This window comes from Eurypyga helias, unplaced genomic scaffold (genome assembly GCF_000690775.1).
Source record: "Eurypyga helias isolate BGI_N326 unplaced genomic scaffold, ASM69077v1 scaffold5841, whole genome shotgun sequence".
Lineage (NCBI taxonomy): Eukaryota > Metazoa > Chordata > Aves > Eurypygiformes > Eurypygidae > Eurypyga > Eurypyga helias.
Genome location: NW_010228847.1, coordinates 24401 through 42081, shown reverse-complemented (window position 1 = coordinate 42081; position 17681 = coordinate 24401). Strand labels below are relative to the sequence as shown.

Here is a 17681-nt window from a genome sequence, read left to right as displayed (position 1 = left end):
ATAGTAAGAAGATAAGCAGTAGTTTTGAATGTTGTTGCTTTGTGTGCTTGTATTTTTTTCATCATTTTGGAGGTGGGGAAGGTATACAGTGTTTTAATTCCGTGTATGTTGTTTCCACATACTTGCTTTTCCACTGCTTTCATTGCTTGATGGAATTGCTGTCATGAAAAAAACGCAAACCAGCTGAAAACCAGAAGTGTTTCCTACTGAATGTTAAAGGACAGGTTTGCAGGCTTTTGTTATGCTTGCTGTCTGAGACAGGGATGATGCAGGCCAGTTCTGAGAAGACGTTACCTGGCACGGAGCTGGTGGAGTTGATGTGTCACTCTGCCTGGCTCCATGCATCTGCCTGCTGCTGTCATCCTGAGGAGGAGAGGAGGGGTGCCTGGGACCTCCTGGTACACTGCTGTTTCCTACTGGTAGACTAGCAGGAACAAGTGGTAGCAACCTGTAATGAGAGTAATCCAAGAGGTACTTGGGTATCAACGAGGGACCAGGGCAGTTTTTGCCCACTTCTAATAGAAAACCATCTCAGAAGCAGCTTTACTTCCCTGCGCTGCTTTGAATGTAGCTGCAAAGACTAGTCCTTCCCACTCTTAATGCTCAGGTTCTTACCCCAAAGTTGTTAAGCATGGCTGCTTTGAAGTTGTTACTTCAGAAACGCTTCGTACATTCTGGGGGCAGGGGCGATGCTGGGAGAGAAAAAAAAGGAAACAGAAACATTTAAACCCAAACTTCACGGGGATTATTCCTGTTGTTCCCAACCCTGCGAGATGATGTGTATCACTGTTGGCTTCACATGGTCTGTGCCTCAGACCCGTGTGAGGCAGGAACTCCTCCAGGTCCTGGTAAGCTCTTAATTTAACTAACACAATAATAAATGTGATGCAAACGCCAGCAAAAGGCTGGCGGTTTGGTATACTGATTTATTAGTTCTCGGGTTTGACTTCAACATCTAAGTCCTTTGAAAGGCACAGCACATCTCTGTTACCATGATTCATTATACGGTCTTTCCCAGTATATTAGCATCATCCATATGTATCTATATTAATTCTGCAAACCATTTTAGCCTTCTTTTTAAACTCGGTGTGAAAAAAATGATAGGTTGAGGAGTACCTTTGCGGTACAGATCAAAATTCAGCTTTCTGTTGTCATTATTTGTCAAGGAGAGCTGGCTAGGATGCAGACAGCATATGGTTACATGGCTGCTGTGGTTTGCATGTAATCTGTGGTCTGCTTAATTCCTCGTTTCGTAAGAGACGTAATCTTACATGTAAATAAGGGTGCATTTCATATTATCCTAGGGTGGTTTTTTTTTTGTCTCCCCCTTCTTAAGGCTAGTCAGGGAAGGCTAACACAAAGATCAAGTAATCAAATCGAAACCTTCTCTTCTTTCATTTGCCTGCTGTAATGATAGCTTAGGAGGAACTCAAAAGAAACCAAACATACTCATCCAGTTTGCAAGTACTGTTCATTGTGCTTGCTGCCTGAAAACACAGAGAAATGACACTCTCCCAGTGTGTCTGACCCTAATGAAATCTTAACCCCAGGGTGTTACACACGCAAGCATTTTTTTAAACACAATTTGAATCATCTCCAAAACGCTCAGGTGTTCTATGAAACTAGAGACTGTGAAACTACTACCCATTTAAAAAAAAAAAATCATAGTTTTTTGTTTCAAAGAATTGTCCATCTATTTCTTCTGGCATATTCAGTTTTATAAGCATTAGTCTAATGGGTGCTCCTGACTTGTTTATCCTGATTAATTTTATCTTGTTTATGATGATGTACGATGATTTGCCACATGGTAATGTTTCTGTTGCCTGAGTACATCGCTAAAACAGCTTAAAGTAATCATTTTTTGGACTGTTTCTGCTGACAAATCCTGGTTTTAATTTTGGAACAAGTTTTTCTTGTTGAAATCTGCTAAAACTGTAAAATTTCATGATCCCTTCCTTAAATTATTATAATCCTTTTATTCGTGTATATCCAGTACTATAAGTGCAGGAATGATAAAGTGAACTCAAGCACACTTGTCAAAACAGATTTTGTGAAGTGGGTGGTTTTCTAATTTTACTTTTGTAAAATTTGTTGATTTTTTGTTGTTTTATTCTTTCAGTGCTTGCAAGCTGTAAAAATGCTCCCCGTTTTTTTTTTTTCTTCAAGGGAAAGAATGGTGATAAATGCTATTTCCTACTGAAGAGCCCTTCAAAACAAATACTGTGGATTGTATTCTCAATTCACCTAAAGCTGCTCTGGTATTTCAAGAAGATTTATGAACAATATGTTTCTGAACAACTCATACATGTGTGAGCTTCTAAAACACCTGTTTTAGGCTTTGTAGGTAGCGATTTGCTATATTAATTACTTCCAAAATGGATCAGGAATTTCCCTTTCCAGGGCCTAAAGAATTGGCATCTAAATTCATAGAAAACAAAACAAAACCCTAAAACAAACAAAAAAGCCCCAAACCAAACCAGAACATAACAGAAAACTGGATGTGCATTTCATTGCCTTCCGTAGAGGTGGGTGATGTCTGGTGGATGTTCCCTCCTATTTCCTTTCCCCCGAGCTGTTGTGTGTTTTATTTTTGGGAAGGAGGACTGTTGGCCTTCCTATGCTTTTTATTCCAGTGACTCCAGCAATACTCACAGGCCATTCTTCAGCCTCCCTACCCTCAGGCAAGGGGAGTTGCCACCCAGGAAGGTTTTGGGAGGAGGGACAACACCTTTGGCTGTTGTGTTGGTGGTGCTGGGGCCGCTTCATTGAACAGTCTGTTCAGCAACCGCCCTGTGCAACCAGAAGGCAAATCAAAGGTTCTTCTCTTGCTCATTTGGGAAACCCTGAGCTTCTTCAATCAACTGCATGCCAGCTATTTATGAGGTCTCAAGAAATGGTATGGGCAGCAGGGAGGTGAGGCAGTTCAGGTTTAGTTTTACTGCTGTCGCTTTCTGGGACTATGCGGAGCAGGAATGCATTTGATGTGGAGGACGCCCATGCTGTCCTCGCAGAAATCTAGGAGGAAAAAAACCCATGACCTATAAGCCATAGTGCTAGTCAGGACACCCATTAGCAAAGCCTTTGAAGATAGGAACTAAGGGTTAGAGAGTCTAAGTCTTTGATTGCAGCTCTTTGTAGGGAGGACCTGAAGGCAATAACAACACTGTAGTACACAGATTCATAGGCTTGGAATGTCACCATGACTTTAATAGTACAAATAATCGCCTTTTCTTATACTCCCAGCTGAAGGTATGATTTGCAGAGGAACTATAATACATCCCCTGTCCTTTCTAGCATTTAACAATAACCTAATTAATTCTTTGAAATGTATATTGATTTAACTTTGTAGTCTTCTTACTCCTTCTCAATAGCTATTCCAGTGGGAATGTTGTAAAACAGACCTACTACTGCAACTGAGGCTTTAACTCACCTACTGCAAGAGCGGCTTTTAACAGTGCAAATTGTGCTGTAGCAGCAGTGACTGTGTCTGTTTATACCAGGGCAACTGTGTAAGTAACTCCAAATGATGTGTGAGTACTTACGTTGTTGGCACTGGGAATACCTGGGTGATATCATTTCTCGGTCATAGTCCTCCCGGTAACCTATGGTACGAGTCATTTGACTTTCTGTGCTTCTTTTCACCATGTATGAAAATGGGAATAATAACTCATCATTACCCTGGCCTTAAATACCTGGAGGTACTTTCTTATTACAAGACCGGGGAAGGAGTCCTGTAATTACATGGGTAGAAAAACACATTTGTAGAAAGAACAGATGCTTAGGCATACATGCAAATGGGAGATTAAAAGCTTCTCCTCCTTCTCCCTCCGACATAATTTTCTCCGGATTGCACTTTGTACTTTTACAGGCATAAAACCGATTTATCAGACCAATCTCTAAGCTCTCCTAAAATATCAAAGCCTTGGTCGTTATCTTGATGTTTAAGCTAAGCTAGACTAAGCACAGGAGACCCAATGCTTAGGTTACCCGAGATGCATCTTCATTGCACACTGGCAGAAATCCCGAGGGATTTATTCAGTGGAGTTACATCCTTGTAAAACTCACACAGATGAAAACAGAGCTGTAGCCTCATGTTTCTGCTGTTGCATGAAGATTTGACATCACAGATGTATTTTTAATACAAATGACCATGCAAACCTAAGAATTGTGCATCTTTTTGATGAATACTAGTTATTTAGCTCATTTTCATTCCTTTTCTATATACTGCAGAATAAAGTGTCATTCTATCCTCACAGGAAAAACTAGGTTTACGCCATGCTAAACCTCCTAATTTCTGTGTGGCCTTGACTTCAAACTGACTGGAAACCCACTTGTCCAGATATGGTTGTGCATTATTCTGATACTTGTTACACAGTTAATTATGGACTACAAGTTGAAGGCAGAATATTTTCAGGTTTAACACAGGATTTTTTTTTTTTGAAGTTGATTGGTCTGAGGTTGGTTTTTAGGATTGCGCATTGCTGCTTTTTCCACTGCTTTCATTCTTGCATTTTGCTTCTGTACCACAAGCCATTGCCTGTAGTTCTCTGAGCAACGTATTGCTAAAGTAAAATAATTGCACACGTACATATAACTATCATGTTTTTTTTTCCCCTTCTGTGTGTATTGCCTTGACAAAGATTTGAGAAGGCAGCATAAAAGTTAGGTCCAAACACCAATTGTTCTGTTTCTTTTACTAGATGTGTCCACACCAGAGGCTGGAAGAAAATTATTGGATGCCTCTGTAGTGAATGGTGGCGTGGCACAAGGAAAGCAGAATGGGGCCGCCCAAGTGACAGTACAACGCAAGAGACTCCTGAAGGCTCCTACGTTGGCTGAACTTGACAGCTCAGATTCAGAGGTAAAAAATCAGGACACGACTTGCTTCTCGATTTGTTGGAATCCAGTCTTTTTTCCTTGATTTGCAGAGCTGATCAGTTGAGAAGGGAATTTGCAGGTTATAATCTGAATTTTCCATGACTGCTTTGTTAGCCCACGGTACTTCAAAAATACTACATCAGGCCTTAAAAATGAGAATATGCTTTAAAAAGGTTAAACGCTAATTTTGGCCTTAACCCCACTATTCACTTAATTTTCTAAATGCCCGGTGTCTGTCCGCAGTGTAGCAATTATGCTTTTGGGAATGCAGGCAAATGTGTTGCGCCCTTCTGGCACCCGTGCAGGAGCTGTCGCTAAAGGCCTCGAATGGGAGGCCAGCCTCACTGTACCAGCTGTAAAATAGAGAGCATCAGCTGTGCCAGAGGGGCTGTAGTTTGGTGCCAGTGTCAGTTTGCTACGCAGGCTTGGGAACCCAACAGATGTTTCACAGATAGAGACAAGCCAATACCGCTTTGATGGAGAAACAACTTGGGATCCATCCTTTCTCAAATGGAGACTTAAAGAATTTTTTAAAAGCGTAAAAAGGAGAAAAGCTTAAAAAAGCACTCTAGCTTAAAAGCTGCTTTATGTATGATCCTGAAGAAGTACCAACATTACATCCTCAAGAATGAGCTTTGTCTTCTGCACCAGTAGTATTATTAATTGAGCTGGATCTTTCTGAAAGTTAAGCTGCCTGGAAAGCACATGCAGGCAGGGTTTATTCACAGGGGCTAATTTTAGCCTGGGGAAGGCAGTCTTCCCTGACTCTCTTTCTCTCTAGAAAATGGGGAAGGAGGGGCTTCCTGACAGGGTGCTTACAAAGCCAGCTAAGATGAAAGATAGGAGGCTGGGGAGAGGTAGATGTGGGGAGAAATTTATCTGTCTGCTCACTTTCTTGATCTGTGAAAGTTTGACACTCTTTGTATTAGGGGTTATCCTGTGAATGACTTGTGTGGGTGCATAATTTGGTGCATCTATTCTGAAAGCAGAGGAGATTTGCTTTCTGAAGTCTCTCGTCAGTCTTTAAAATTACAATAGAGGCTGCATGAGGTTTCGTTAATATGAATGAAGCTGCCCAGAATGCAAGAATATTACGACCTGGGTGTGAGAGTTGGATCTTGAACTTCCAGCTTCCCAGCTTGTAGCTTGATGCATCCTGAAGCTAATGCAGCAGGATATATCACACGGAAAAATGAGCAGAAGTCAGTAAAACAAAAAATTCTGTAGAGGGAAACATGAAGCGATCCTTGAGGAGGGAAAAATAAGATGCCTGACTGCGACTACTGATTAGACAATACTGTGTAGGCAAGCAAAGTCGTATAGAATAAGCTCTGGAACATACAGCAAAAGATAAATTGAAAATAAATCAGCCACACTGAGCTGTCACAAAACAGACGCTGTACTGGTTTGAGTCAACAGAAGTAGCAGGTGAAGCAATTAAGATGATGGGGATGCTCAGCAGAATACTGGTCGGGACCCAGGAACAGTGCTAAAGTAGTGTAAATAAACAAACTGGAGGGAGTTTGGGTAAAATTTTCCAAGCTAATGAGGGGGTGGGATATAGAACATTTGAAGAAAGTGAAGATCGCTCTGTCAAATGCCTTATTTCTTTCCTGACTTTTACTTTGTACGTAACACACGAAAGAGCGTGATTGCCTACGAATGACTCGGCCACCTCTTTGCCTGCAGTTTGAAATGGGTTTAACCTATTTAGAGTTACTCACTGGGAATTAAATTAGACTGTGTTATGCCCTAAATTACAGGCTGCAAATACCTGCACTGCTGAGCTGTGTACGGCCAAATGAGCTACGATGCAGACGCGTTTTTTTCCCCCTCTATCCCCTTTGTTCTCCTCCCAGCAGTGTTGTGATGCAGGCTGTGCCCCAGCACTCAGTGTTGCCAGCCAGAGGTGAAAGGGAAGGTCTGATACGGCCCTGTGCCCATTTGCAGGCAAGGATGAATATTCCTTTTGCTTTCTGTCCTTGCTTTTTTCTGCATCACCACCAGAAATCACAGTTTCAGAGGGAGAGCAGGAAGTGCCTTTTGCTTTGTGTGGCTAAAAGAAGTAGCACTCCAAGAGTGATTTTTGATAGAGATATAAAAATGGCATCTTCCTAATGAAGCTACTGCTATCTGGACAAAAATCATGTCAGTAACATACTCAGACATTGTAAGGTGATGCCTTTAAAGCTACAGCTTTCTCACAACATTTAATTATTGGGGTTTCTTTTTAATTTCCAACAAACTAATTGTTTAGCTCTCTGTGGAGAAGTGCACAGTCCCCGATGTTGGGTTGATCCAACTTCAAATGTAAAAGGTCAGACAGTCTACCACAGCAGTCAACAGCTCCTGTATTGCTATGAAGTAACTTCATACAGTGGTTCATTGCTGCTTCCTACACAAGTTTTCATTCTCAAAAAAGCCTTCCACGTCTGAGAAATCATAGGGCAGTAATAGCATTTTCAGTGCATGTGTTTGCGCACAGAAAAAGTAATTTGAAATGACAAACCAGGAATATCTGTTGTGCGAGCAGAATGATATGTCAAATTTAAGATTCTCCTGGCTTCCATTCCCCCTGGGTTGGTGTTTATGCTTACTGGTTTCTACACTTAGCCATTGGCTCTGACAGTTCATTCTCTCTCATTCTTTTGCAAAACTCTGGCTCCTGGACACTTTCTTGTAGGTCTTTACCGTAGAGAAACACCTTACTCCTCTATTTTTGTCCATTTCTTTCACTCTTTTTTTTTTCAAGACTCCTAGGCCACTGGAATAGCCAGGGTTCACCCATTACTAGTGAAGTAACTAGAAGTCTTTCACAAAAGATGGAGACATCTGTGTGTCTGCATAGTTTTGCAATATGTGACAAGACATCGTGTCCATCTTGAGTTCAGAAGTGGAATGAAGAATGGTCAATAGCTATTTCTTTCCATTGAAAGGTGGCAATTAGCAAAATTGGACGTGAAACATTTCTGTAATCCCTATTTTACAGTTTTATGTTAAAATATACATAGGATTTGTATATTTTCAGCTGTGCACCTTGTTTTGTCTCTCGTCTCTCTGTGCCAGTGTTTCAGACACTGGAAAAAATGTAAGAAAACAGAGAACAAAAAAACCCAGCAAAGCATGTAAATAAACTCAATGCACCGCCTGGGCTTGAATCACAAATGAGTCTTTGGTAAAACTCTACAGTGTAAGATGCTGACAACTGAAGCACAATTTTTGGTTGGGACTGGGTAGGGTCCCACAGAACAAGAGACTTCTCCAGAGCAAGGATTGCTTGGATTGTGCTCCAGAGACAGCTGTTCCCTGCCTGCTCCTCAAAAAGCCCTCTCTGAAGCCCTGGCTGCTCTTAATCCATAAAAATGAGCAGCACAGCACCTTGGTTATGTATTTTTAATTGACACCCTACTCAGTTCTTCATCTTAGCTTGTTAGCTTCTTAGCTTGTTAGCTTCTCTGGTAATGGGAAAGTCATCTTCCACTCAAAAGAATTTGGCTTCTACAAAGTGAAAAGTTTAGTAGTTCCCTTTGTACAGGGGTGATTCTCCTTCACACAATTTAAATGTTTAACTCTAGACTTGTGAACACTCTTGCACCCCTTCTAAAGAAGAAAGCGTCCCATTGTCTTACAAGGTCTCCAGCAGTCTTTTAAAGCAACCCTGCGGCATGAAGCAGGGATATGCAAAGCTATCTGAGCTAGCTCTGTAGCTAAACTGTCCTGGTTTCCAGAAGTAAAAACAACTGCTGTAGCTAAATGTGCTGCTCAAGCTTCCCTACAAGCTTCCCATTGCAGCTGTTCTGTGGGGTCACACTGGATGTGTTAAAGTGACTATACAGTTTGGGGATCTGAGGTGGTTTGAGTCCCTTTGCAAAATACTGCGTTGTGGCATGTGTGTGGGAACAGTTTACATCCCGGTGTCCTTGTGTACCATGCACACCCTCGGGCTAAGCAGAAAGACCAGACCACCTGATGGCAATTTGTAAAGGCCTCTGTCCTGTGATGCGTGGTGCTCATCGGGGTGATCCTGCCAGCTTTCCCGATGCGCTCTTACCAAAGAAGGCGATCTTTCAGTCCGTGGAGGTTTTCCTGCTTGCAATTCACGTAAGGAAGGAAATCTGTGAGAGAGAAGCTCAACCACTTGCTGGATTTTAGAGCGGGTCACTTGTTTGATCTGTAAGTCTTGACAGTTTAAATGATGTAATTCTCCTTGGTTAAAAGCATTCACATTAGAGCTAAAGAGCATTCACAGTCCTTCAACTCTGCTCCGTCGGGAGGCTCCTATGATGATCTGAGTCTTCCTGGTGTATCTGTATCTGGTGGCTGAAGACAGGTTTTAGGTGAAAGCAAAGGGTTTAAAAATTGGGGTGGCATCATGCTTTCGGTAGCTGAAAGGGGTTAGTCAAAGCCTGTTCCATTTATCTTGCAGGAGTTGCGCTCGGCTGTTGTGATGAAACATGCTTATATAATGAATGAGACTTCAGTGCAGAAAGAAGGAGAAATGCACCAAGATTAGGGACTAGAGGACGGTACAGTGGAGATCAGACTAATTTCTCTTTACCTGAGTCACTTGTATGAGTGGCTTTCATTCCTTTGGAGACCGGAGAAATCCGAGTGACAATTCTTTGCTAGTGTGAGATAGAAAGTTGAGTTAATGTATCTCCGGTAGCTGCAAACCCTTAGAAGTCCTTGAATACAGTGAAGTATATTATCAGTTTATGATGGATTTGTGCACCTCTCCTCTCATCCTGCATTTTTGGGTTTTTTTAATGTGATAGTTAAATACACTGAAATCCAACCATACACCATTTATTCCAATTTCTAAAAAAATTGAGCATTGAAAATTCTGTTTACTCGGTGTTGTGTAAAGTCGATCTTTTTCTCAGGACTTCTTCTCGGGCTTTGAGTGATTGAATGGTGCAAAATACCTTTGATAGCTTGTGATTTCTGTGTGCTAAGAAGCAGTAAGAGAAGAAAAAACAACAACCCCTGAGGAATTCTGTTTCTTTTCCTCTTGCCACACAGGAAGAATCAGTGCACAAATCAGCAAGTAGCAGCAGCATCTCTCCCTCGCAAGCAGAAGACCCCTCTCAAGAAGGCACCAGCAGCAGAAAGAGTGAGTTTTGTTGAGCGAGCCCAGGGGCTGCTTTCGCAGGCTTCTGTTGTCTTCCATCCTGTGAACTTCCTCTGAAACTTTTCTAGAAAGATGGAGCCGAGTGTTGTTAGTGGAATAAACCTCTAGAGCTGAACCACAGAACCTGCTGAAATAGGTCAGATGTGATTAAGGATTGGAAGGCATTAGCCTCCACTGGATGTGGATGTCCTTGTGAAACAGGAGGTTTCATACTTGATGTGGAACTGTAGAGGAATCCACAAGTGAATGGAGGATGATTTAGCTATGCTCACCTCGTAAAAGAATTGGCTCCTGCAGAAACATATTCTAAGCTGAGACCAATTTAAATGTTTCCTGCATCTGTGCCACCATGGCAGTGAATGCACTTGTTTGAAAGACACATAGTAATCACTCACATTTCCCAGAAGTACTTCCTGGGAAGAGGGGAGGATCTGTTACATTTTTTCCAGGCATACTGATTGTAGGCTTTACTGTGTAACAGTATTCTTGATTCGTTTCGAAGTGTTTCACTGGAAAGGTTTTGTAATGAAGTGTGTAATCTGTGCCTGTATTTTCTGTGCACAGTGGTGACATAAGTAGAGTAAGCCAATACCCAGAAACACCAAATTTATACACAGTGGTACCTGGGCAGTAGCATGCCTGTATTTGCGACCTTTACGAGCGTTCCTATTCCCTCAACCTGGAAAATGTGCTGAATGTGATAGCAGTCTTGAAGATGATCTAAGTGTGGATGTGTAACTTCAGCCACCAGTAGTGGGAGTTGGAGCAAATCAGTGGCTGGTTTAAGTACTCAGCAATGCTCTCCATCAGTCTGTTTTACAAGAATTGATTTTTGGTTTTATGCTGGTTGAATCTTTAGTGCCTCCCAAGTTCTTGCCCATATCCTCTACACCACAGCCCGAGAGACGGCAGCCACCTCAGAGACGACACTCCATTGAAAAGGAAACGCCAACCAATGTGAGACAATTTCTACCACCTTCAAAACAGAGCTCCAGATCACTTGTAAGTGGAGTAGGGAGTAGGAGAGAGAAAAAGAGGCATGCTAAGAGTATAATGAAAATTAAAACTTGGCTTCAGTGTGATTAGGACTTGCCTCAAAGAAAACTCCTCAATTCAGAAACAGCCCTTGGCTACTAAAGACGTTTTGAAATCAAGATCTGAACTTTCTCTCTCTAGCGTATTTATCCAAAATCCCAGGTACAGGTGCCTCAGAAAACATTTGCACTTTGATTAGGACTCTGGGTAAAGCCACGTGCCTTGATTTAACTTCAGAATGTTACCAAAACAGATGAACTTCACCTTACTGATTTTCCGAAGCAGTGGATCTATTGGGGGATTTGGGGGAATTTTTCAGTTGTTGAAAGTATTTTAGTTAATGGCTGAATGAACAGAATGGTTTCCCATCTTCCCACCTTCAGAACTTCTGTGGTAATGTTTATACATGTGAAAGCTCTTTCAGTAATCCAAGTCAAGGTTTGTCTGCCTTGCTTTGTTGAAGTTACTGAGGCAAAATCCTGTATTACTGCTTGAAAAGAAAGTACAGTACATTTGATCAATTAGCTTTAATTGAGAGGTGTTTTCCAACAGAGTATAAACAGCAAACGGTATGAAATCCTGGTTCGTTTGTGCTGACATACTGATTAGTGCTTTGTAATTTCGTGCAGGATATGTTCCGTGTCTCTTTTCCTGCCAGCAGGGTTTCAAAGTATGCCCCGTGAGGTGCTGGTGAATGGAGAAATCGATAAACACATCCTAGTTCTGAAAGGAAGGGAAGATTTACTCACCCCGTCTTCTAGTGCAGTGGTATTAACGGGCTTTGAAGAGCGCTTTTGTTGGCCCAAGAGGTAGTAGCCGAGATACCAAGCTATTAGATGATGGAGTTGAACAGTAACAGGAAGATAACCTCCAAATGTGCCCACAACGTGCTTCCTCCTCTTCTTTTCAGAGGGTCTTCCAGACTGTGTTTATTATATCCCTGGAACCAGAAGGCAGTTTCTCATTCCAGGTGAAGGTCAGGTAGTGGCACGTTGATAAACCCACTACACAAGTAGACTTCATCTGCCGAGGTGATGTTGGAGCAGAACGTGTTGCACCAGAACCGAGCTGGAGGGTTCCTGCAGCATGCATTTGAAGACGCTGCCATGTAAAATGGGTCACCCTGTCACCTGCACTCACCGTGTGCGGAAGCACAAGCTTTATTTTCTGATGGGCCCAGAGTCATCCATAGGCATACTGCTTAAAGGGAGGAGGGGAGGAAGCGTTACACCTTACACTGAGGCATTTGCTCCATGATACTTTCAGGGTATCTAATGTTACTTTGTAGTATTGATCTCTCATGCATTTGAGGAGATCATATAACCTAAAAATCTTATACATGAGTCCGTTGTTTTAAATATGTCGACCAAGTTCTTAGCAGGGCCTTTTTTACCACGTAGCTATTTTCCCTCTGTCAGTCTGCTCGCAGACATACACCTAGAAAAATACGTACGGAATAAAACCATCGGAGAAAACCCAATTCAGTTATTCCCCTTCCCCGTAAAAATACTAAAGGAAAAGGGAAAAAAGACATTAGACAAGTCAGATTAATGTGGGAACACATGGGAAAGGTTTTACTAGTTTCTTTTGTGCTTGTTTTTTTGGTGAGTTTGGGGGGTTTTTTGTGTGTGGTTGGGGACATGGTTTGTTTTGGGGTGTTGTTGGGTTTTTTGTTTGTTTGTTTTGGTTTTTTTTTTTTAATCTTTAGGGAACAGTCACCTAGCTTGGTTTGGGCCATGAAATGAGAAAGAAGGAAGATCAGTAGTGAAACGAAATGAGGTTGTGTTAATAAGGACCTATTTATTTGATGCCTAGAGAGCTAGTTCTTTCACTTGGCAATAGTGCCCCCTAGGGGTTTGCAGACAACTCCCCCAAGACTCTGGGGTTTGGTTTTTGTAGATGGGTTCTGATATGCTGGCACCAGCCCAGTTCCACGCTTTGGCTTACTGCAAGCCTTTCCTTCCCCCAGAGACATGCCAGCTTCTCGCGGTGGCTGCGTCGGATGCTCCGTACGTAACCTTGCCGCTCCTGGAGTGAATGCTTCTCCATAAGTGCAGAATATGATTTACTTTTTACTTGAATTCACACTTCTTCGTCCCTTCCTCCAGGACTGATGGAGTTTCGTTTCTTAGCGCCTGCTCCTGTGGCTGCAGTTTCTCTCCAAGGTGGACGAGACATCGTCAATAAATAGCCGTCTGTGCCAGTGAAAACAGGCAGGAGTTTGCCACAGTCTCTTAGCAGGATTAACAAGAAGCTGGTCTGTTTTGCATTCTAATGACGGGGTTGTGAACTCATCAGACAGAGGGAGTTAGGCTGAAGTCGGTGGGGAGGGGACACAGACTTGGAAAGATGCCAGGCTTAGGCCTTTTGCTGTGTCCCCCTACCAGCGCTACACCGGAAAGGCAAGGCGTAAAGGCAAGGTGGCTCTGGGGGTTTTCGGGGGGTCAGCCTGGTGGTGCGCTCACTGCAGTGAGACCACTCGGCGCTTGATCAGCGAGATGAAGCCAGTGTCCTGAGGTGTACATATGAATGCCTTTGTAGTCTGTTTGCTTTTATAATTAATATTATTATTAATAATAATCATTATTATTTTTCGTGACCCAGAGGACCGCAGCTAATGGTTTCGTTTATACACCGCATTCGCTTCTCTGCTTCCTATCTATTGTTCAGGTGCCTAGGATAACCCGTTTATTTCCAAGGATGACTTTCAGACCACTTTTTTCAACTATGCAAACAGCTGCTCTGCTCAGCTCTCATCCCGTTGAAGCAGCCATGTGCGGGGTGGCAGGGGCTATGTACTATCTCTGTGAGAGAGCTTTTGCCAGCAGGTGGAAACCCGCAAAGGTTTGCCTCTTTTCGCTGGCTTTGGAAATCACCTTCACCAGCATGTTCCCTCCTAGGGGAGCACTTCCTGAGCTGTGGCGAGAATTAAAGCTTAGGCTGGGACACTGCACCTGATTGACGTTGATTTCAGTGTGTGTAGGATATTTGTGTGTCTTCAATCACCTCACGGGGAAAAGAAATCATTTCTGAAAGGACAGCAAACTTAAAATGCAACATCACAAGATTGTCAATGGGACAGACCTTAAATGGTACAGCACATGAAGATCCTGCAGCAAAAATCCAGCAAAACTATTGTAATCCTTGGACTGTGTTGAAAAGAATAAGGTTTTATGTCTCTAACAATATACACCGTGTAGAACGGAAGGGCATTTGCAATCTGTTTGACTTGAAAACCTACGTACAGTTTTAGTCCTCAGCACACTTATTTATCAGAACTCACAGAATAACTAATAGCTGTGTGCCAGGGAAGGCATCTCCACTAAAAAGAAATACTGATTCATCTACCCCCATGTAGAATAATTTATTTTTTTCCTTCTTTTTCTTGTCCCAACTAATAAGTGAAAGTCTGAAACCTGTTGCAGGAGACTTTATAGTTGAGGTATCCCGCTGACTTCTTAGCAACTTAGAGTCTGCAGAAGCGATGAGAGTTTAGAGCACTTGACTAATGCTGAATTGCAGAATTCAGAGGGCAATCCAGCACTTACTCATACTGCAGCTTACTGAGGCAGCTCGTTTGAATGCCTAGTGACCTCCTTTAATGAGAAGTTTTACAAGGAATATATTAGTGTAAAAATGTGTTAGTCATAAGGAGCTAATAGGTGTGTGTATGCTGAGAATGACCCAGAAAGCACTTTATTTCACATTATGGATATATAATTTTTACTGCTTTCCCCGAGCAGAAAAAAAATTTACACATATACACCTTAAGCTGTTAATTACGGTGTGTATAATAGGACTGCACAGTCAACGTGTTAAGCCAATTCTAATGAGGATCTTGGAAACTTTAGGTTGAAAATACTATTTTTAAGTAAGATTCCTTTTCCTTTAAAAATTAGAATTGTGACTTGTCTTTCATATTAAAATTACTATTGAGCAATTCCAAATAGTCAAGACCATTCAAACCCCGGTTTGTCTTTAGCATGCCCTGTTGTGTTGCAGAGAGCTGAAGTTCTCTCACGTGGAGCAGCCCAGCTTGAGTGTAGATTCTTGCTGGAAGTTTGAGCAATAACTCCAAAGCGTCATTGTTTAATGAAGTTTAGTCAGTGCTTAGCGTAATTTTAATTAATTTCAATGTCTTAGAGGTAGTGTTGAAACATAAGATTTTCTTGTGTACTTATTTCTATTCCGAAAAGGGGGGAGAAAAAAATCAAGCAGCTTTCTGAATAATATTTATCTTTCATTTAATGTTGCATTAACATTTTGTTGTCCTTGTGTAACCTCTGGAATTAAAACATTAGCATTTGAACATGTGACCATTTTCTATGTTTCCCCCGTTGCCTGCTATTTCTATTTGCTGTAGCGCTCATCGTTTTCGATAGGTACAACGACAGGCCCACACTGTTCCCCTAGTACCTGCTCTGCACCTGTAGCACATCCGCAGACTTTCTTCAAAGGCTCAATAGTCCCTGACGTCGTTGTTCTGTAAATTAAAGGAATGGGTGGTCACGAGGGGGAAGGAAGAGCTTCAAATAAGAAATGTATTTGTAAAGGACTTAAAAGCTCTGATTGATGACAAGCATTCAGCCAGCCTCATTCACCGTGGACAGTTCCCCTCCGTCTCCCACGAGGAGGAGGCGAGGGGCTTCGCTGGCATTGTGTGCATCCCGCTTTCCCACCCACTTCCTCTCCCGCCTCGCCCCAGCCGTCAGCCGTGCCTTCTCGGTAGCCAGGCAGTTGCTATGGGGAGATCCCAGAATGAAAGGCCAAGAGCTGCTGGCCAGCTGTAAAGTTGCTCGTCAGGAACAGAAGTGATTTTGTTTGGGCTGTGCAGTTTTACACCTCAGAGCAAGTTGCAGTTGCTTTGGATGTAGTTTGTTCTTTCCAGAAAACTAGTGGCTCTACACCCCGAAGGTTTAGCTGGCAAATCTAACAAAGTTAACTCAATTCTAGTCTTTTGTGGGGTACCTTAAACAGAGAGAAGTTTCTTTGTGTTCCCTTTCTAGATAGGTAAGACAACAGTTTTTAAAAATGTGGTGGTTCTTAAATGCTAATGTTTGCCAGGTCTGCAACGTAGAAATTATTTGCTTTTTAACCTAATGGAAAGACAGAACAGACCTCTGAGAACACGGAAGGGAAGCATTTCACTGCTAATCCGATTCATCCCTTCAATTTGTAAACGAGGTCTCCAAACTGTCAGCCGCGTCTTTGTGCTCGCAGGAGAAATTTCCTTCGCTTATTCAGAGCGCGTCACGTGGCGCTGTCGTTACCGCACGGTCGCCCCTCCGGGCTGACTGAAAAGGTTCACCAAGCATAAAGCGATGGGAGTTCCCACAGAGGTTTCTGTCTTTCTGTTGGAAATGTATAATCAACTACAGGGCTGGATTACAAATTGGGTTGGTTGGTGCTTTTTATTCTCTGGTACCGAATTCAGGAGTTCTCTACTCAATATTCCCCTAAATGCAGTGACACAGAACAGACGCAAAATTCTGTACGTGGGAAGCTGTGTTGTTAGTCTCCCGGTCTCTGCCGTTGACCATGCAGCACTGGGTAACCAGTTCTCCTGCTTTGTAGTTGAAGATTATTCTGTGAAGCTTAAATTGCTGCTGTCACTTTCCCGGGGCAGAAAGGAGAAGTTTTCTGCCTGAACTGAGTTAACTTACTGTAGTCTTGGTGCGATTCTGATCACGTGAGCACCAAGATGTGGTACCACTGAATAAAGGATTTCTGCTAGAATGGGCTATTAACCACTTTCCTTGGCCGCTCCGGGTGTCACAGAGTCTGAGAGAAATTGCGTGCCTTCCAACGGTACATTTAAAAGTGACGCCGCCTGCCAAATTACTTTTTCCCTTTCAAATTGTAAACCTGAGCGTTGATTGGTCTGAAAGCGATCTTCGTAATAGAAGACAAACAGAGAGAAGGGTCAAGGGGTTTGAGGAGGAAAAAGGAAGAAAACTGTCATTGTTGGTTGAACATCAGACCGTTTAGATAACGCTCATGCAGTCTCTGACGGTTTGGAACTCGTGTGATGCCCGTGAGCGAGCCAGTGCAATTCCAGTTTGAAGGGAGAAACCCTCTGTTGCTGGAGTTACTAACCAGGTGGCTGGTTGGCTAGGTTGAAGTCTGGAAGAAGCCATTTGGCTTTGAAATAATACAGGGTTTTTGGCTTCCAGGAGGAGTTCTGTTACCCAGTGGAATGTCTGGCTCTGACGGTGGAGGAGGTCATGCACATCCGTCAGGTGCTGGTGAAGGCGGAGCTGGAGAAGTACCAGCAGTACAAGGATGTCTACACTGCTCTCAAGAAAGGAAAGGTAGGGCGGAGTCTGCGGTGGCTCCGGAGCTTTTTGAGGGCGACCGGTCGCACAACCCTCCCATTTACACATTTGTGTTTTACCCTGTCTCAGAACAGAGAAAGTTGTATCCACCAAACATCCTTCCAATTGTATGGCACACGGGTCAGCTTCCTTGAATTAGGTGCAGAAGCATCAAAACTTTTCATGGAAATACCTTATTTGTTTAGATTGTCTATAAAAATGCGGTAGTGTTTGCAGTTACCAGAGAGTATCTGTATGCGTGTGTTTTAAACTTCACTGACCATTGTAATTTCCGTCCCCCTGCCTTCTGCAGCGTTGCTTAG

General features: G+C 42.7%; 1 protein-coding gene across 1 annotated transcript in view; it reads left to right on the top strand.

Annotated features, from left to right (window-relative positions):
• The window catches only part of SPIRE1 (spire-type actin nucleation factor 1), a gene marked incomplete at its 5' end in the record, with an annotated part of 68393 nt that overhangs the window by 47042 nt on the left and 3670 nt on the right, over positions 1–17681 (top strand). Inside the window, 4 exons of the mRNA XM_010160161.1 lie at positions 4701–4861; positions 9901–9991; positions 10869–11011; positions 17218–17355. Coding sequence (XP_010158463.1) covers positions 4701–4861; positions 9901–9991; positions 10869–11011; positions 17218–17355 — 533 coding nt within the window. The remainder of the gene's footprint in view (positions 1–4700; positions 4862–9900; positions 9992–10868; positions 11012–17217; positions 17356–17681) is intronic.